We start from the raw sequence: 22,041 nt of genomic DNA on the forward strand, positions 1-22,041 counted from the left end.
CACACACACACACACACACACACACACACACACACACATATATATATATATATATATATATATATATTAATATATATATATATACAGCTATGGAAAAAATTAAGAGATAATTTTTTCCATAGCTGTATATATACTGTGCATATGACATTAATGATTTTTTTTTTTTTTTTGGTCCTAAAAACATATTTTAAGGAACACTTTCTATTTCTTCCTTAGCTAGCATAATGGTAGGTTTTGAAAATTGGTATTATAAAGTACATTTCTTTTCATTCTTTGTCATTAAAAATAGAATAACTCTGACAGGTCTCCGACAAGTTGATTAACAGTATTGTTGAATATGCATCCTGTAGCTTGAACCCTATAGCCTGCAACATACTAATCAAATAAACAATACTCACAGCCAGACCCCGGTAAAATTACCAGTGTTTAATGAACTCCTGCAGAGTTAAATGAAGCCCAATTTAGACTGAACTAAGTTTAACTCTATAGCTGTCAATATAAACATGATTTCTCTGTATGAATTTGCAACTCTGTGCTAGCCAAGTGTTTGCCGTAGCAGCTATTCCGCCACTGTGGTCTTATTTTGATTGCTGCGTCAAAATCTTAAAGATGTTGAGACCTTATTTCCTTCAAGCTTGATTAAAAATAGACCTGTGGATGTGACTATACGTGCAGCGCTTGAACCGATTTCTAACACTTACTGGCCTTGTTTCCTTCCTCCCTGTTTTGCATAAATACCTCAGCCCACATTAACTCTTTTTTGCTTTTTTTCTCCAAAAATAAGATGCGAAGCGCAGCTTATGTAATTGTCTTTGGATGAAGCTGGATAAGAAAGCTTCGCTGCTCGCTTGACAGCTAGTTGCATTGGCAGACCGGTTGGCTGCCATAGGCGCTGCTCTAAATGAGTAAGCCACTCATTTATGGTTTGCTGAAATATGCTTGTTTTTCTTCCAGCTGGTGTAGATTCTGTACGTGGGGCCATTTGAAAGCTGATTATTAGATATCGGCAAGCAATGTAAGCAAATTTGGATTTCTGTTGCGGAGTGTTTTGCACTTATTCATGTAACTACAGTTGGTGGCAAGGAGGGATAGTGAAAGGTATTTTTGAAGCTTAAATGATTGTTGGGGTCATTTGTGCTTAAATCTGATTGGCTGAACAGATTTGCTGCAGTTTGCAGCTGAGAGTTAACACTTAAAATGTGGCACAGTGTGCGGTTTGTATCATATTATTTTATTATTTTCTCACAGGTGTTGCAGGTTATGTTACCACTTTTAGTACTCTCCATTTATCATCACAATTTTCGCATGTTTCATTTAAAAAAAACAGGTGTATCTGTTTAGGGCTGTTTAGCGTGTGAACACTTTTTTGGGCTCCAAAAAAAGCATATCACATCTGTATCATTTTCGTCAAACTTTGTTATGTAAGAAGGCTAATCTAGGTGTGTTGACTTTGGGCGCTGACATTGAGAGGGTCTCAGTGGAGGCTTAAAAAAGCAGAAGGCACGTAGAGGGCAAATGTAGGTGCTTTGTCCCAATTTCATCTGCTCCTATAGGCTGAAGTCGCCAGATGCCACGGGGACCTTGACAGGTTGAGAGGTAGGGCAAGTCATATGTGAACATGAAGTTGCTTGTATGGCGCCATATGATTTTTTTTATACGTACAGTATGGATAGCTGTGTTTCATGATAACAGAATTCAGGTTTAGGAATAGACTATGTTTATCTTTATGGCCAATTTCAAATGTGTCTTTTTATCCTATATATGTAATAAGGTAATAAAAGGTAGTTAGATAATTTCGTCATTTATGTGTGTGTGTGTGTGTGTGGGTGTGGGTGTTTAATAAGGTAACATTACCTTTTTTTCAAATAGGGAGACATGAACTACTAATGGTAGCAAACTTTCTGTGCTTTTTCTGTTTTGATAAAAAAGAAAGGAGAAAAAAATATAGTTTTTAATTAATGAATTTTTAAAAAGCCATCTGAAATTGATTTGCATTTGGTCATCCTCCACTTTTTTTTATTTGACCAAAACATATTTTTTTTTTTTTTTTTTTTTTCTTCAGTTTTAATTAAAAAAAATTAAATACATTATTTTATTTTATTTTATTTTATTTAAGTCATCTGAAATTGTTTTGCATTTGGCCATCCTCCACTTTTTTTTAATTTTTTAATAGTAATAATAATAAAGAAAAAATTATTTTATTTTATTTATTTTTTTTAAAAGCCATCTGGAATTGATTTGCATCATAGATGTTTAATTTGAACAAAAAAAATAATTATTTTCTGTTTTAAAAAAAATAATAATAATAAAAATATGATTTTATTTTATTTTATTTTTATTTTATTTAATTGATTTGCATTTGGCCATCCTCCACTTTTTTAATTTGATCAAAACGTCTATTTCTTCTGTATTAATAAAAAAAATGTAAAATACATTTTATTTTATTTTATTTTATTTTATTTTATTTTATTTTATTTTATTTTATTTTATTTTATTTTATTTTATTTTTTTTAAAAAGCCATCTGAAATTGATTTGCATCGTAGATGTTTAATTTGACCAAAACATTTATTTTTTCTGTTTTAATAATAATAATAATAATAATAATAATAAATATAATTTTAATTTATTTTTATTATATTTAATTGATTTGCATTGGCCGTCCTCCACTTTTTTAATTTGATCAAAACGTCTATTTCTTCTGTATTGATAATAAAAAAATTTAAATAAATGATTATTTTATTTTATTTTATTTTATTTTATTTTATTTTATTTTATTTTATTTTATTTTATTTTATTTTATTTTATTTTATTTTATTTTATTATTTATTTATTTTTAAAAGCCATCTGAAATTGATTTGCATTTGGCCGTCCTCCACTTTTGAAAATTTGATCAAAACGTCTGTTTTTTCTGTTTTAATAAAAAAAAAAAAATACATGATTATTTTATATATATATATATATATATATATATATATATATATATATATATATATATATATATATATATATATATATATATATATATATATATATATATATATATATAATATACAGTTCAGACCAAAAGTTTGGAACCACTAAGATTTTTAATGTTTTTGAAAGAAGTTTCCTCTGCTCACCAAGGCTACATTTATTTAATTAAAAATACAGTAAAAAACAGTAATATTGTGAAATATTATTACAATTTAAAATAACTGTGTACTATTTAAATATATTTGACAAAGTAATTTATTCCTGTGATGCAAAGCTGAATTTTCAGCATCATTACTCCAGTCTTCTGTGTCACATGATCCTTCAGAAATCATTCTAATATGATGATTTGCTGCTCAAGAAACATTTATGATTATTTTCAATGTTGAAAACAGTTGTGTACTTTTTTTTTTCAGGATTCCTTGATGAATAGAAAGTTCAAAAGAACAGCATTAATCTGAAATACAAAGCTTCTGTAGCATTATACACTACCGTTCAAAAGTTTGGGGTCAGTAAGAATTTTTATTTTTAATTTTTTGAAAAGAAATTAAAGAAATTAATACTTTTATTCAGCAAGGATGCATTAAATCAATCAAAAGTGGCAGTAAAGACATTTATAATGTTACAAAAGATTAGATTTCAGATAAACACTGTTCTTTTGAACTTTCTATTCATCAAATAATCCTGAAAAAAAATATTGTACACAAATATTTTGTACAATTGTACACATTAAATGTTTCTTGAGCAGCAGATCAGCATATTAGAATGATTTCTGAAGGATCATGTGACACTGAAGACTGAAAATGCTGAAAATTCAGCTTTGCCATCACAGGAATAAATTACTTTGTGAAATATATTCAAATAGAAAACAGTAATTTGAAATTGTAATAATATTTCACAATATTACTGTTTTTTACTGTATTTTTAATTAAATAAATGTAGCCTTGGTGAGCAGATGAAACTTCTCTTAAAAACATTAAAAATCTTAGTGGTTCCAAACTTTTGGACTGTACTGTATATATATATATATATATATATATATATATATATATATATATATATATATATATATATATATATATATATATATATATATATATATATATATATATATATATATATATATATAAAAGCCATCTGAAATTGATTTGCAATTGGCCATCCTCTAGCCTCTCTGTGAAGCTGGGCCTGCATGGAAAATAACAATATGTGCCTCCGAGATTATGCATGTCATCATCGAAAACTGGATGTTCTTTTGCAGTGAGAGTTACGTTATTTTTAGTTCCATCGCGCCCTCATTAACACCTTCATTAACAACATCGTCGGGACTGTTTTTTGTTGAGTCCTTAATGTCAGCATTTTTCTGCAGAACAAGTTTTTTTGGATAGGAGCCATCTGCTCCTTCTGAGTGGGTAGAGTCACCTTAGGACAGGACTCAGCTGCTTTATAGAGGTGATGTTTCCTGTGAGCCGTCACTGGATAAGTTAATGATTCAGCCTGGCCCAGGGCAAGAGTCGAAATCTGTGCTTGTATGAAACATGTCTAGAAGCACATCTTGGCTTTAATGTATATTTATGATGTCTATCCAGCAGAGGGAGCCCTTTTACTTTTAATAGCTGTGGTCTAGTATCCTAGTGTGCCTCAATGCTTACCACAGACATTGCTAGACACTGTCACCTCTTAAAATCAGCGATTAAACTGTCAACTTTTTATTTTAATATTTTAAATAATATTAAATATTTTAATATATGTTATATATATATATATATATATATATATATATATATATATATATATATATATATATATATATATATATATAATATATATAATTTTTTATTTTATTTTTTATGAAATATTATGGAATAATATTGTTTAGATAATATTCAGATAATGTTACTTTTATTCCCAGTCCCCGTGCCAACAGGGATGCCTATTCCGGCATGGACACCCCAGGGTCCAAACGCAAGCTGTACAGTGCTGTCCCAGGAAGACATTATGTGGTGGTCAAGTCTTACCAACCTCAGGCCGAGGGCGAAATAGCTTTGTACAAGAACGACAGGGTGAAAGGTAAATGTCTTTCTAAAAAAAGCGTTATGTAAAAATATGGTGAAAATACATTTCAGTTTAACTTTACTCAATTAAGCCATATGTTATTGATAGTAAATATGGACATTTTTAAGTGTGTGTGGACCAAATGACGGGAAAAGCTGGTTTGTAACAGGGAGTGCAGTTTCTCCTGCCATATGGAGAACAAGAATTCACAGATTCTGCCCTTCGGCACCAGGCGATGCCTGGCCAGAGCTAGCAACACTTCTCAAACAGAAAGAGATGAACTAGAGAGATTTCAATGGATAAAAGTGAAGACTTCACTGGATAAAATCATCATAGGCCTGATATATTAAATTGGCATGTGTATGTTTATACACATCGGTAGTGAAGTGGTTAGAATCAGTCAGGTGGAGAATGATGAAAATAATCTTGTATAATTCCTGGTGTCATATTTAGGACTGCACAATATATGCAGTATGTAAATAGTGAGAACAGTGTTTTATGTATTTTTTGCTGACTTTCTCTATAGTTCTCAGTATTGGAGAAGGAGGATTCTGGGAAGGCAGTGCCCGAGGGAATGTAGGCTGGTTCCCAGCAGAATGTGTGGAAGAGATCCCAAGCAAACCCAACGAGGACAGGCCATGTGAGTGTGTACACACAAACACACACTGGCACACGCGTTCAACATGTTCTCATTCACTGACATTGAACTTAAAGGGATAGTTCACCCAAAATTGAAAATAATGTTATTTATTACTTACCCTCATGTCGTTCCACACCTGTAAGACCTTTGTTAATCTTCGGAACACAAATTAAGATATTTTAGTTGAAATCCGATGGCTCAGTAAGGCCTCCATAGGAAGGAATGACATTTCCTCTCTCAAGATCCATAAAGGTACTAAAAACATATTTAAATCAGTTCATGTGAGTACAGTGGTTCAATATTAATATTATAAAGCGACGAGAATATTTTTGGAGCACCAAAAACAAAAAACAAAATAATGACTTATTTAGTGATGGCCGATTTCAAAACACTGCTTCATGAAGCATCGGAGCACAAATGAATCAGTGTATTGAATCTGCTGTTCAAAGCGCCAAAGTCACGTGATTTCAGCCGTTGGCAGTTTGACGCGCGATCTGAATCATGATTCGACACAGTGATTCATTTGTGCTCCGATGCTTCCTGAAGCAGTGTTTTGAAATCGGCCATCACTTAATAAGTCATTATTTTGTTTTGTTTTTTTGGCGCACCAAAAATATTCTCGTCGCTTTATAATATTAATATTGAACCACTGTACTCACATGAACTGATTTAGATATGTTTTTAGTACCTTTATGGATCTTGAGAGAGGAAGTGTCATTGCTCCCTATGCAGGCCTCACTGAGCCATCGGATTTCAACTAAAATATCTTAATTTGTGTTCCGAAGATTAACGAAGGTCTTACGGGTGTGGAACATGAGGCATGAGGGTGAGTAATAAATGACAGAATTTTCATTTTTGGGTGAACTAACCCTTTAAAGAAATAGTACACCCAAAACTGACACTTAGGGGCCGTTTACAAACCATTTTCAACTAAAAATGGAAACTTTTTATGCGTGTTGGCTGTTCATTCACACGACAATGGCATTTTGGGGGCCTGAAAATACAAACGTTTGAAAACAGGATTCAAAGAGCAGGTTTTTGAAAATGATACCGTTGTCATCTCTCTATGTAAACTTACAAATGCGAATTTGTGAAAACGGTGACATCATGCGAATGCATATTATGTGTTCAGGCTAAAGACGCGCAGTTTTTCTTTACAAAGTGACATCGCCAACTACTGGCCTGGCAGCATAATACAGAGTTTTTAGTCATTATCACGGATTCATGTTTTGACAACGTTGTCATGTAAACATACCCTTACTCACCCTCATGTTGTTCCATTCTAGCATTATTCATATTCACTATTATAGTATTCATTAACCTTATGAACATTATGAGTTTTTTTTTGTTGTTTTAGTGTATATTTTTGTATTTTGAAATTGTTTTTATTTCAATTTTTAGTCATTTTGCTACTTCAGCTTAAACTTCAGCCTAACATTAGCAAAACAACTTTTCCATCTAATGTTTATATTTTATTTTATTTCATCTTTATTTCAATTCGCAGAAATGATTTTTATTTTATTTAGTTTTAGTTAACAATAACAGCACTGTTCCAAACATGTGACTTCAGTCATAAATGTCAGAAAGATGTCTTACATTAGTGGAAAACAGAATCACACTGTTCAAACAGTTCACACTGCTCTGTTTCATAAAACGAAAGTAGTCCATTCCACTTGTGCACTATTTTTGAGGTCTTCTAAAGCTGTACAATAGTTTTGTGTACAAAAGAAATGGTGGCATCAGTGACATCAAACCTTTCATGAAGTATATTCGTACAGCATATTGAATTGACAATACCTCAAATGAGATTTTAGCGCTGAAATGGAGGTGAATAATCTGTGATTGATTCAATTTTTGGTCTTTTCAGAAATTCTTATGGCTTTTGATATGGCTTCACATAAATCAAATGGACTACTTTATGATACTTTTACTGTCTTTTTCTCATTTTTGGAGCTTGACAGCCCCTGTTCACCATTTACTTTCATTGTTTGAAAAGGAGCAGAATGAACATTCTGCTAAACTTCTTCATTTGTGTACCACGGAAGAAAGAAAGTCATATGCATTTAGAACAACATGAAGGTGAATAAATGATGATAGAATCTTCATTTTGGGTGGACGATCACAAATAAAGTCTACATTTCAGATTACATGATTGTGAAGATGAGGGGGACAAAAACTTTCCCCCTTCCTTTTGTGTCTCTTTTCACTATTCTTCTCCACTGCTCTGATAACCCGCAGAATATGTGAGAAGCCTTGCGGCAATAGCAGGCTGTTAATACAGTTAGTGTTCATTTGCAACTAGGCCACAAAGCGCACGCGTCCACCTCTCAGATCAAATGCTTGAGTTCATCTGTCAACCATAGCTGTGAATGAGCACCTGAGAATTTGTGCTTTATATCCAAATTGGACAGAGGGCAGAAATGCTGTTAACAGCAATCATAGCACTGCTCTAGTGCAAATGTCTGATAAATTAAAATTATTCCTTTTAGTTGTGAGTACAATCATTGGCTGTTGTGTAGCTGTGGTGTGTGCACTCAACATTCACTGTGCAAATTGGCAGAAGGGGCCAGGGGCAACATTCTGTTGAGAGTTGTTATTTTGGGCCAAATGAATGCCTTCCACATCAGTGCAGCTACTGTGCGTTTTGCAGCCCTGTATGTGTGTGTGGTGCAAGTGTCATAGAGGCGTTTAGATGTTTTCTTCATTCAAACCCATCTGAGCCTTTACAGTGTGTGCATAATAATTATGCAAGTCGAATCATATTTTTTTTAATGGCGTATTTCACCAATTTCAAACCACATCAATGTTAATACCTAATATTCATTTTGTATATAATCATTTATAGTAATATACAGTGTATATAGTGATATACATATATATATATATATATATATATATATATATATATATATATATATATATATATACATATATATATATAATACGTAATGTTATAGGAATTGCTAAATTGATTCATGACCATTGGACAAGAAATGTATTGGGGAATCAGGGTCACACAAACAGCTTGAGAAGGGTTAAAAAAGGGTTAATTAACCCAAAAATAAAAATGTTGTCATTAATTACTCACCCTTATGTCGTTCCATACCCGTAAGACTTTCGTTCATCTTCGGAACACAAATGAAGATCTTTTTGATGAAATCTGAGTGATTTCTGTCCATCCGTTGACAGCTATATAACTACCACTTTGACACATAAAGAGATCGTAAAACTAATCCATATGAATCGAGCGGTTTAGTCCAAATTTTCTGAAGAGACTTGATCACTTTATATGATGAACAGATTGAATTTAGGCTTTTATTCACATTTAAACAATCAGCAAACATAAACAGAAGCTCAGAACCTGCTCGATGCGCAAGAACAAAGCTCTTCCAGAAGCTCAAACGTTCTGTGTAACACACGAGAATGAACCTCGATTGGTTCTCGTACGTCAAGCTAACATGCTTGAGCTTCCGTTTACCCTAACTGATATGAGTCGATGAATATTTACATGTGAATAAAAGCCTAAATTCAATCTGTTCATCATATAAAGTGATTGAGTCTCTTCAGAAAATTTGTACTAAACCACTCAATTCATATGGATTTATTTTATGATCTCTTTATGAACTTTTTGAAGCTTCAAAGTGGTAGTTGCGTAGCTGTCAATGGAGGGACAGAAATCTCTCAGATTTCATCAAAAAGATCTTAATTTGTGTTCATAAGATTAACAAAAGTCTTGGGTTTGGGTGGGAAATTAATGACAGAATTTTAAATTTTGGGTGAACTATACCTTAGTTTTTTTATAAATTTTTTTAACTGCCTATTTTGGGGCATCATTAAATATGCGCCGATTCAGGCTGCGCGGTTCCTTTAAATCTCGTACTCCCCTCCCCCGGTGCTCGCACTTGCCTTAACCAGCATAAACAAAGTTCACACAGCTAATGTAACCCTCAAAATGGATGTTTACAAAGTGTTCGTCATGCAGCATATCTAATTCCGTAAGTACAGTATTTATTTGGATGTTTATATTTGATTCTGAATGAGTTTGAGGCTGTGCTCCGTGGCTAAAGCTAACATTACACACTGTTGGAGAGATTTATAAAGAATGAAGTTGTGTTTATGAATTATACAGACTGCAAGTGTTTAAAAATGAAAATAACGAATGTCTTGTCTCGTGAATACAGTAAGAAACGATGGTAACCACATTTAACAGTACATTAGCAATATGCTAACGAAACATTTAGAAAGACAATTTACAAATGTCACTAAAAATATCATGATATCATGGATCATGTCAGTTATTATCGCTCCATCTGCCATTTCTCGCTGTTGTTCTTTCTTGCTTACCTAGTCTGATGATTCAGCTGTGCAGATCCAGACGTTAATACTGGCTGCCCTTGTCTAATGCCTTGAACATGGGCTGGCATATGCAAATATTGGGGGCGTACATATTAATGATCCTGACTGTTACGTAACAGTCAGTGTTATGTTGAGATTCGCCTGTTCTTCAGAGGTCTTTTAAACAAATGAGATTTATATAAGAAGGAGGAAACAATGGTGTTTGAGACTCACTGTATGTCTTTTCCATGTACTGAACTCTTGTTATTTAACTATGCCAAGATAAATTCAATTTTTAATTCTAGGTCACCTTTAATAAGTATCACAAGCTGGTAGTTATTATGCTTGATGTGGTTTGGAATTGCTAAAATGCGCTAGAAATTCATTCAGAATATTGACTTGCTTAATAATTATGCACACACTGTATAAAGCAACAGTAAATCTCTTTGCACTCACATTTGACATAATTACGCACAACGTAATTATCTGAATCCTGTTGTTAATCTACAGTCACACTTTAGTCTAAAATATCAAACATAATTCTCTGCTGTGGTCCAGATTGTTGGCTATGACCATGTACAGTAAGACAGCTATTGGCAGCTACATGAAACAAATGGAGAGCTGTTCACGACAGCATGTGGCGAGCAGAATGGAGGTGTGGTGAACGACAGCTGTCATTGGCCGAGAGGCTTTGGCCCATGTGACTCGGGGAGAGAGTCTGGCTGACTCAGCTCTTAGACTGTAAGCTCTAAGTTCACCCGTCATGTGATGAAACATGACATTTGCCTTGAGGTTGTCCTGCTGTTGCACAGTAAGTTCTTCTGCATCTGTATGGCTAACCTTAATGCTGTTTTTCTGAACTGAATAGAGTGGTGGAACCATGACGCATTTTTGTAGGCCAAAACCCAGAACCGAGTTAGGATTTTAGCACTTCCGGTTCCATCATCCCAAATTCGTTAGGTTTTTTGAATGGGTTTTTGGTTAAATGGCTGAAATAATGTCTGTGGTTAACACAAGCTCAAGATACTTTCACTTTTTATTCTAAGGCATAAAATGCATTAACCTACCCGTGATTTTTTAAAGCTGTTACATGCCTTGAAAATGACGGTATAACTGCACTCTTACAAACTATTCTAATTTAAACTAAAAAACGCTTTTAGATAAAGACTCAGAGAGAGTTGTTGGAAATTTAGTGGTTGTGACGTTGAAATCATGCGACCGTGGTGTAATTCGCTTATAGCCTACCTTTATATTTATTATAACTCACAATTCTGACTTTATTTCTCACAATTATGAGTTTAGATCTCGCAGTTCTGACATTATAACTGAGAAAAGAAGTCAGAATCGCAAGAAATAAACTCACAATTGTGAGATAAAAAGTTGCCATTACCTTTTTTAATTTTTTATTTTGAAGCGGAAACAAGCTTCCATAAATCACCATTAAACAATTTCAATAATGTTAACAATTTCAGTTTCAATAATTCTTGCATAGCTGATGAGAAAATTGGTTCAATGACAAATACGAGCATCTACGATAAAGGGCATGTGCAAAAACATTTTCTTTATACCATTTTCAAAAAAGCGTTCAATTTAATGACTTTAAGAATGTCATGTGGTGTAACCATCAAGTAAAATTGCATATGATAATTATTAAATAATTATGTAATTATTAAAAGATTAACGTTTTTAAATATATTTTCCAAGGTAACATGCAATTCATTAAAAATTATATAACTCGCAATTGAGTTTATATCTCGCAATTCTGACATTAAAACTTTCAATTGTGAATTTATATCTCGCAATTCTGACATTATAACTCGCAATTGAGTTTATATCTCGCAATTCTGACATTATAACTCGCAATTGTGAGTTTATATCTCGCAATTCTGACATTAAAACTCGCAATTCTGACTTAATTTCTCGCAATTGTGAGTTTATATCTCTCAATTCTGACATTAAAACTTGCAATTGTGAGTTTATATCTCGCAAATCTGACATTATAACTCGCAATTGAGTTTATCTCGCAATTCTGACATTAAAACTCGCAATTGTGGATTTATATCTCGCAATTCTGACATTAAAACTCGCAAATGTGAGTTTATATCTCGCAATTCTGACATTAAAACTCGCAAATGTGAGTTTATATCTCGCAATTCTGACATTATAACTCGCAATTCTGACATTATAACTCGCAATTGAGTTTATATCTCGCAATTCTGACATTAAAACTTTCAATTGTGAATTTATATCTCGCAATTCTGACATTATAACTCGCAATTGAGTTTATATCTCGCAATTCTGACATTATAACTCGCAATTGTGAGTTTATATCTCGCAATTCTGACATTAAAACTCTCAATTCTGACTTAATTTCTCGCAATTGTGAGTTTATATCTCTCAATTCTGACATTAAAACTTGCAATTGTGAGTTTATATCTCGCAAATCTGACATTATAACTCGCAATTGAGTTTATATCTCGCAATTCTGACATTAAAACTCGCAATTGTGGATTTATATCTCGCAATTCTGACATTAAAACTCGCAAATGTGAGTTTATATCTCGCAATTCTGACATTAAAACTCGCAAATGTGAGTTTATATCTCGCAATTCTGACATTATAACTCGCAATTGAGTTTATATCTCGCAATTCTGACATTAAAACTTTCAATTGTGAATTTATATCTCGCAATTCTGACATAACTCGCAATTGAGTTTATATCTCGCAATTCTGACATTATAACTCGCAATTGTAAGTTTATATCTCGCAATTCTGACATTAAAACTCGCAATTCTGACTTAATTTCTCGCAATTGTGAGTTTATATCTCTCACTTCTGACATTAAAACTTGCAATTGTGAGTTTATATCTCGCAAATCTGACATTATAACTCGCAATTGAGTTTATATCTCGCAATTCTGACATTAAAACTCGCAATTGTGGATTTATATCTCGCAATTCTGACATTAAAACTCGCAAATGTGAGTTTATATCTTGCAATTCTGACATTATAACTCGCAATTCTGACATAACTCGCAATTGAGTTTATATCTCGCAATTCTGACATTAAAACTTGCAATTGTGAGTTTATATCTCGCAATTCTGACATTATAACTCGCAATTGAGTTTATATCTCGCAATTCTGACATTATAACTCGCAATTGAGTTTATATCTCGCATTTCTGACATTATAACTCGCAATTGAGTTTATATCTCGCAATTCTGACATTATAACTCGCAATTGAGTTTATATCTCGCAATTCTGACATTATAACTCGCAATTGAGTTTATATCTCGCAATTCTGACATTATAACTCGCAATTGAGTTTATATCTCGCAATTCTGACATTATAACTCGCAATTGAGTTTATATCTCGCAATTCTGACATTATAACTTGCAATTGAGTTTATATCTCGCAATTCTGACATTATAACTCGCAATTGAGTTTATATCTCGCAATTCTGACATTATAACTCGCAATTGAATTTATATCCCGCAATTCTGACATTATAACTCGCAATTGAGTTTGTCTCGCAATTCTGACATTAAAACTCGCAATTGTGAATTTATATCTTGCAATTCTGACATTAAAACTAGCAATTGTGAATTTATATCTCGCAATTCTGACATTAAAACTCGCAATTCTGACTTAATTTCTCACAATTGTGAGTTTATATCTTGCAATTCCGACATTAAAACTCGCAATTCTGACTTTATTTCTCACAATTATGAGTTTAGATCTCGCAGTTCTGACATTATAACTGAGAAAAGAAGTCAGAATTGCAAGAAATAAACTCACAATTGTGAGATAAAAAGTTGCCATTACCTTTTTTAATTTTTTTAATTTTGTGGCCGAAACAAGCTTCCATAAATCACCATTAAACAATTTCAATAATTTTAACAATTTCAGTTTCAATAATTCTTGCATAGCTGATGAGAAATTTGGTTCAATGACAAATACGAGCATCTACGATAAAGTCAAAGAAAAGTCTAGTTTTAAATGCATGTGCAAAAACATTTTCTTTATACCATTTTCAAGAAAGCTTTCAATTTAATGACTTTAAGAATGTCATGTGGTGTAACCATCAAGTAAAATTGCATATGATAATTATTAAATAATTATGTAATTATTAAAAGATTAACGTTTTTAAATATATTTTCCAAGGTAACATGCAATTTATAACATGACATTGTAGAACATAAACTAACCTTGCCTCGTCATAAAAAAAGTCAAATTATCTAGTATTTTAATAAACTTGTTGACCTTGACAGTCATAAGGCTCTGAAGGGGTCCTTCCCATGATATCATTTACTGTTTTTTAATTGTTTTCACCCTTTTCTGCATATTGGTTGCATTACATGAAATTGTTGGTCATAAATTAAAAACATGCTCATCATTAAAATAAAACATCTTCATCATATAAGAGCTATATTTGACCTATTGTATGTGTGAATTGCAATTTTTTATATATATTTGAATGAATCAGAAGGAAAAATGCATGTCACACCATTGATCCAAATACGTATTTGTTAGCCAAACTCAATCTTTTGCCTGTATCAATTTATTCTTCATGCTATGGCCAATAATTGAGTTGTTGCAACACATTTGATCAATTCGCACACATTTTTGCAGTAATCTGAAGTGAAAATGCTTGCTATCTTTGGTATAAGTGTCACCTGAGGCGTTTGGAATCCATCCATGTTTGCTAGTGTTGCAAAAGGAGCAGGATGGCAGTGTGAAAAGGTGAGAAATGCTCAGTTGTGATGGGAGCCATTGGTAGCCTTGAAATCCACAGCTACTACAATGCACGCTATGAGTGAAGCCCTTCGAAGAGTTGCAAGGACAGCTGATTTCTCTCATTGATTTATGGAATAGTAATTCTGTTCCCATGGCGATGCTCTCTGCTTTATTTTAATCACATCATTTGAAGAACGTTGCGCAAAACGCTCTTTTTTTTTTTTTTTCAACTAGCTAAAATGCATCACATACCCATCCATACGCTGCTGGATAGCCTTGAAAGTTGACGATCTAGTGCAGTGTTCAAATTCGGATGTGGTTAAATCCAGCATCGGCTGGTTAGCAACCACACAAGTATTCTGCTGAAGTCTCTTGAACCTTTCCGAGCAACACTCATGCACATTCCTGATTGATATATTTCCATGGAAACATGCTCTACACTGTACAAACCCTGTTGCTAAGGAGTGGGCCTTGGTAAGATTTTTTTTCTCTTTTTGTGGCATCTTTTTTTTTTTTTCCCTCTCTCACACACTCTCTCTCCCTCTCACGGCACTGAGAACAGAGCTTACATACCATCTTTTCCGATGCTACGGTTCTGTTCTCCATGTGTGTGGTGCTGATGGTCAGCTGTCACCTGAGCACTCGAGGAGACACGAGAGTTTTTGGAGATGGGAAGTTAGGCATCAGGGCCTGTGGGATAGAGAAAAGTGGCAATCCCCCCCTCAGGCAAGGAGAATTGAGTGTTTCTCGGATTGACTCGGGGGTTGAACTAAAGGGGACCAATGGACGAAACTAGCAGATCCAGGAAGAAGGTTCATTTTGGAGGTATGTTGATTTGAGGATGTGGCGAACTGAGAAGACTTGCGCGACTAATAATTGCATGTTTTGCTCTGCGCTGATGTTTGCACTGTGGACAGTTGTGTAGCAATGATTAGTCGAAGATAAAATTTCAGTTGCAGTTGTTCATGGTTTTTGCAGCACAAAAGAGTTTGTTCTGAAACAGAATTTCTTGTACTTTTTGAGTTTTGCGTTTTAAGGTAATTGAGCAATCGATGACTTATAGTGACTCTTTGTGTTCATTTCAAAGGGCCTGAACAGTTATTGTTGCAAACAAATTGTATTTTATCTAATTTAGTTCTCAGTCGTGTTTTAGTTGTTGACAAATCAGGTAAAATAGTTTTATTTTATTGAACTGTGAGTGAGAAACTGTGGTCAAGTTTGTAGTTTTAAAACTTGAGAGTGACTGGCAGAATATTATAGTTATTACTTTTTTCCAGCGGTGTGCTCTGACGCAGCCATGAAAGTTATGTGTTACTTGCCTCCCGTTTACTATCTTTTATCAAGTGAGCCACATAGCTAGTTACCCCTGGTGATTTGAAATCCGGTGTTGTAGCAACTGTCATCGCTGCTCGCCCTCATGTCAAATAGTTTTTTTCTCACACTGTCCACAGAGGAACAACGCTCGTGTCAAGTTTGTGTGGCTCTGTGTGTACGTGCCAGAACTCTTTTTGTTGTAAAGACGACACAGCTGCTAAAGGGAAAAACTGACAGGGTGTTCTATTAAGATGTGAGAAAGAGAACGAAAAAGAGATTGCACTTAACACGGTGGCCATTTTATTCATCCTATTAATTATAACATCAGCATCTCTTTGGTATTAATTTCCTCTGCTCAATTACATGCATGGAAAATCAGGTATTGCTCAACTGGATCAAGCACAACACATCTATAAATGGTAATGTCAAGGCTCAGAGTGTGATGATTCACTTGCACACTCAAACGATTCAGTTTTGGTTTATTCATTTCATGGGATGCATCATAACACATTCAGTCTGACCTCAGTATTGTTTGATTCGTTTTCATATTAAAGGCAAAAATGAAAGCATAAATAAGTATGCTTACTTTTCGGAAATCGTCATGATTCATATTTCATTATAATATTTTTTTTTTTTGTTAATACCAATGAATTTTAACCTCTCATAGATGGACACATTTTGATTCAAAATGTTCTGATTAACCAAAACATTAGTTATATATTTGAAACCACTGACATATGGGGAGGACATCTTACATTAGCAGTCACAGGATAGAGCGGATGTCTCTGAAGAATAGTGCTGAATCTAAACCTCCTTTTGTTTGAACATCAAAACGTTTCAGCTCAACAAAGAATTGAGCGTCTGTAACTTTAACAGCTAACCAGTGAGTAGGTTGGAAGGGGAAAGTGTTGAATCCCACGCAGCCTCCTGACTACTGATATCATCGTGTATCAACAGAACCGCAGAGGACAATACAAATGGTGCAGTTTTCAGAAGCTGCATCCTGCAGAATAAACTCCTTGAGAATCTCATTAATGGATGTATATGTGTATATGGTTGTTCGGGATCTTTATTAACATCAGTTGTGCCCCCTTTAATGTCTGTGCTTCCTCCCTAGATACAATCTTTATTGGGGCCATGCTCAACGTCAAGGTGATTTGATTGAATTTGGATATTAATCGACTGTTCATTTTTGATCCATTTGTACGCAATCCCTCTGCGGAAAGTTGTTTTAATGACGTACAAACATGATGCCTCGTAGACGATTAATCTCTGCGACATAAAAAATTCTCTTCATTAGCTTTGTTGGCTCTTATCCTGGTTCCTTCCATAAAACGCAGTCAATATTTGGCCTTCCTGAGCTCTCTCGGAGGACTAGTCTAGTTTGGCTCCATTATGGGCCAAATGGTCCCTGTCTTCCAAAGGGCTTTTTATTGGTTGCAATTAAATGTGGAGTGTGGTATAGTTGGTGTAGTGCAAATTTTGAATTCACTGTTAATTTCATCAAATGTGGATCAAGAAATGTGATTTTGTGTGTGTGTCCTGCTGGTAGTGATTTTTAGTGACAGTCTGCATGTCAAAGTGAAACTGTAAGCACCTTTTGTTATTTATTTCTTCATTTTCTAAAGCACAGTTGGTATCGTCGCGTTGGCAAAATGATTAAACGTTTAAAAAATGGCACCTGGGACTGTGTGACATATGGCACACAGTAAGACCAATTTGTGACTAGACAGCTTTTTTAGTGCAATTATGTAACCAAACCTTTACAACATTCTCACTTTATCACATCTGCTGTACCTCTCAAAAACGCCGGTGCTTATTTTTATTCTTTTTGCACATTTTATATTCGGTGTGAAAGTGATGATAATGATGTTGAAGCGTTCAAAGTTCTGTGGGTTAGTGCTTGAACACAGTCACACCAGAATTTTGGTAGAAACTTTTGTTTATGTGTGAAAATAAGTAAAAAAAAAAAAAAAAAAAATTGACCACTATGCAACATTGAAATATTACATAATTGGAGTTATCTGAAGTAAATGTTTGTGAATATGTCTTCACAGATGCCCGGGCGGACCGCTCAGAGAGAAGGAAGCTCTTCCGACACTACACTGTGGGATCTTATGACAGTTTTGATGCATCAAGGTATGATCAAACATTATTCTGATCCTTTGTTTTAAAGTGTGTCGGGTTCAATACGTGATGGTAGTTTTAAATGAGTGCTCTATTGCGTACATATTTACAGTTCAGACAAGGATACTGATAGATCTTTTTTACTGTAACTAATTTTCTGTATAGAGACATTGCGGTGTCAAATTTTAGTATGTTTTGCCTCAACAAAGTCAGCTAAACTGGCGAGGCCTTGAGAGGCAAGAAAATGACAGTAATAAACATACCTATGTCGTCATCATAATCAGGGCCACACAGAATCTGCGCTTGCGGAATTCCACTCACAAAGTTAGATGTTTGTTTATTAAAAGGATAGTTCACCAAAAAAATGAAAATTCACCCACATACTACAAGATAATCAAGCCAATTTGGGGCCCAATTCTACCCTTCCGACAATCCTAGGTAAAGTGCTGATTATCTTGATGGTTCTACAGATTATCTTGTCAGATTTTCCTGTGGTGTGAGGTGTGTTAAAGGGATAATTCACCCAAAAATGAAAATTCTGTCATTATATACTGACCCTCATGTTGTTCCAAACCCGTAAGAAGTTCATTCATCTTCAGAACACAAATGAAGATCTTTTTGATGAAATCTGCGAGTTTTCTGTCCCTCCATAGACAGCTAAGCATAAAAGTTCATAAAGAGATTGTAAAACTAATCCATATGAATTGAGCAGTTTAGTCCAAATTTTCTGAATCATTATATAATGATTAAATTTAACATTAATAATAAATTAAAGGTGCCCTAGAATTAAAAATTTAATTTATCTTGGCATAGTTGAATAACAAGAGTTCAGTACATGGAAATGACATACAGTGAGTCTCAAACTCCATTGTTTCCTCCTCCTTATATAAATCTCATTTGTTTAAAAGACCTCCGAAGAACAGGCGAATCTCAACATAACACTGACTGTTACGTAACAGTCGGGATCATTAATATGTACGCCCCCAATATTTGCATATGCCAGCTCATGTTCAAGCATTAGACAAGGGCAGCCAGTATTAACGTCTGGATCTGTGCACAGCTGAATCATCAGACTAGGTAAGCAAGCAAGAACAACAGCGAAAAATGGCAGATGGAGCAATAATAACTGACATGATCCATGATTACATGATATTTTTAGTGACATTTGTAAATTGTCTTTCTAAATGTTTCGTTAGCATGTTGCTAATGTACTGTTAAATGTGGTTAAAGTTTCTTACTGTATTCACGGAGACAAGAGCCGTCGCTATTTTCATTTTTAAACACTTGCAGTCTGTATAATTCATAAACACAACTTCATTCTTTATAAATCTCTCCAACAGTGTAGCATTAGCTACAGCCACGGAGCACCATCAAACTCCTTCAGAATCAAATGTAAACATCCAAATAAATACCATACTCACATAATCCAACGCATGCATGCAGTATGCATGACAAACACTTTGTAAAGATCCATTTTGAGGGTTATATTAGCTGTTTGAACTTTTTTTATGTTGTTTAAGGCAAGCGCGAGCTCCGAGGGCGGGGAGCGCGAGCATTTAAAGGGGCCGCAGCCTGAATCGGCACATCTCTAATTATGCCCCAAAATAGGCAGTTAAAAAAATTAATAAAAAAAAATCTATGGGGTATTTTGAGCTGAAACTTCACAGACACATTCAGGGGACACCTTAGACTTATATTACATCTTGTAAAAAAACGTTCGATGGCACCTTTAAAACATTCATACATTCATGCACACATCAGTTGTGGAAATGGAAGCTCAAGCATGTTTGCTTGACATACTTCTCGTATGAGGTTCATTCTCATCTTACGCAGCACGTTTAAGCTTGTTCAGCTGAGCTTCTGTTAATGTTCGCTGATCAATGTTTATATGTAAATAAAAGCCTAAATTAAATCTGTTCAACATATAATGTGATCAAGTATCTTCAGAAAATCTGGACTAAACCATGAGCGGTTTAGTCCAAATTCATACGGATTAGTTTTACGATCTCTTTATGAACTTTTTGAAGCATTAAATTTTCAGTTGTGTTGCTGTCCGGAGGGACAGAAAGTTTTCAGATTTCGGCAAAAAGATCTTCATTTGTGTTCCAAAGATGAACGAATGTCTTGAAATGACACAAGGGTGAGAAATTAATGACAGAATTTTCATTTTTGGGTGAACTACCACTCTAAGAATGATTGAATCTGCTTGGAAGATCGTCGGGACTGCACCAATCTCAATTCAGAAATCTTGGAGGGAACCCCGAGGACAAACACGCACTCACTCTGTAGATTGTCACGTGGAATGAAAGATACCCAATCAGAAAGCGAACTGACAGAAGACTGAAGCATAACACAACTTCATCCAAACCATTTTCTCCGCAAACTTTCTGTTAAAAGCAGTTCAGACGCTATTATCACAATTTCTTCTTGCCCATCGTCCGCCATGTTGGTTTACTCTAAAGTCATTTGTCTGCTAGAGATTTTGCGAGATTTCCTGTATTCACAGTTAAGGATAATAATAATTAATAACACTTACCATGTTTATCACATTTTAAATGGTTATTTCACCCAAAAATCATTAATTACTCCCCCTTATGTCGTTCCATATCTGTAAGACCTTCGCTCAATCTTCAAAACGCAAATTAAGATATTAATCCATGAGGTTTCTGTCCATCCATAGAGATCCAACGCAACTGCCACTTTCAAGGTCCAGAAGGGTAGTAAAGACATCATTAAAGTACTCCATGTGACTCCGTGGTTTAACCTCAACTTTATGAAGCCATGTGAATGCTTTGTTTGCGCAAAAAACATAATTTACCACTTTATTTACAAAATAATATTATCCAAAGTGCGCAACAGTGTCAGCTCTCATGTGAACACAAAACGCATGCATCGTGATGCTCTTGTGAATGCATGTTGCAGATCAATATTCTCGTAAATAAAGTGGTAAATTATGTTTTTTTTTTGCGTAAAGAAAGCAGTCGCACCACTTCATAAAATTAGAGTTAAACCACTGGAGTCACATGGAATACTGGACCTGGAAAGTAGTTATGTCGGATCTCTATGGAGGGACAGAAAGCTCTCGGATTTCATCAAAAATATCTTAATTTGTGTTTTCCGAAGATGAACGAAGGTCTTACGCATGTGGAAAGACATGAAGGTGAGTTCATTTTGGGGTGAACTAACCCTTGAAATATTTCATTGAATTTGGCAGATTTTCCACCACAATCACAGAAAATGTGGGGGAAAATCTGCAGGTTCCATCTGGGCCTGGTGAAGGCTTAATTTTAATAAGTCTAATAGTTTGACTAACCTAATCCTTTAAGAATTGGCCAGTCTGTTTTCAAAATCCTAAAAATATGTTAATATTTATTATTTTACTTTTATTTGCATTTTACATACACCAAAAGAAATAACCTCGATTATTAATCTACAAAGTATAATCAAAGAGTAAAATAAAAAAAAATATCATTAATCAATTATTCATGACCAGTGATATATAATTAATAATTATTCTTGTCAGCGCATCAAATTGCAGCACAAATCATCCATTTACCCCTGCACATCCATAACGCAAAAAACATAATTTCCCAAAACTTTGCCTTCTCACTATCATTTAACACTAAGCGCCGCACAAGCACATTGTTATTCACAGGGGAAAAATGGTTTGAAGAGTGTGAAAACTCTTTAAATGGACAGTTATGTAAGCAACGCTCGAGCTTGGGGTCGTCACTGCGCGATGCAGACACTCTGATGGCATTAAAAAAAAATCTGCCCTTTGACATTATGATGTCATAATATGTGGCAGCAAATCTGCACATTTGAAATAAATTGTCTGTCCTTGACAGTGTGATTTTAGCT

General features: G+C 34.3%; 1 protein-coding gene across 1 annotated transcript in view; it reads left to right on the forward strand.

Annotated features, from left to right (window-relative positions):
- Nucleotides 1–22,041, forward strand: part of shank2b (SH3 and multiple ankyrin repeat domains 2b) — a 123,880-nt gene that overhangs the window by 65,180 nt on the left and 36,659 nt on the right. The window contains exons 12-14 of the mRNA XM_067379460.1: nt 4,884–5,041; nt 5,553–5,666; nt 18,111–18,192. Coding sequence (XP_067235561.1) covers nt 4,884–5,041; nt 5,553–5,666; nt 18,111–18,192 — 354 coding nt within the window. The remainder of the gene's footprint in view (nt 1–4,883; nt 5,042–5,552; nt 5,667–18,110; nt 18,193–22,041) is intronic.

The sequence above is a fragment of the Chanodichthys erythropterus genome, chromosome 24 (assembly GCF_024489055.1).
Source record: "Chanodichthys erythropterus isolate Z2021 chromosome 24, ASM2448905v1, whole genome shotgun sequence".
In the NCBI taxonomy this organism is placed as follows: domain Eukaryota; kingdom Metazoa; phylum Chordata; class Actinopteri; order Cypriniformes; family Xenocyprididae; genus Chanodichthys; species Chanodichthys erythropterus.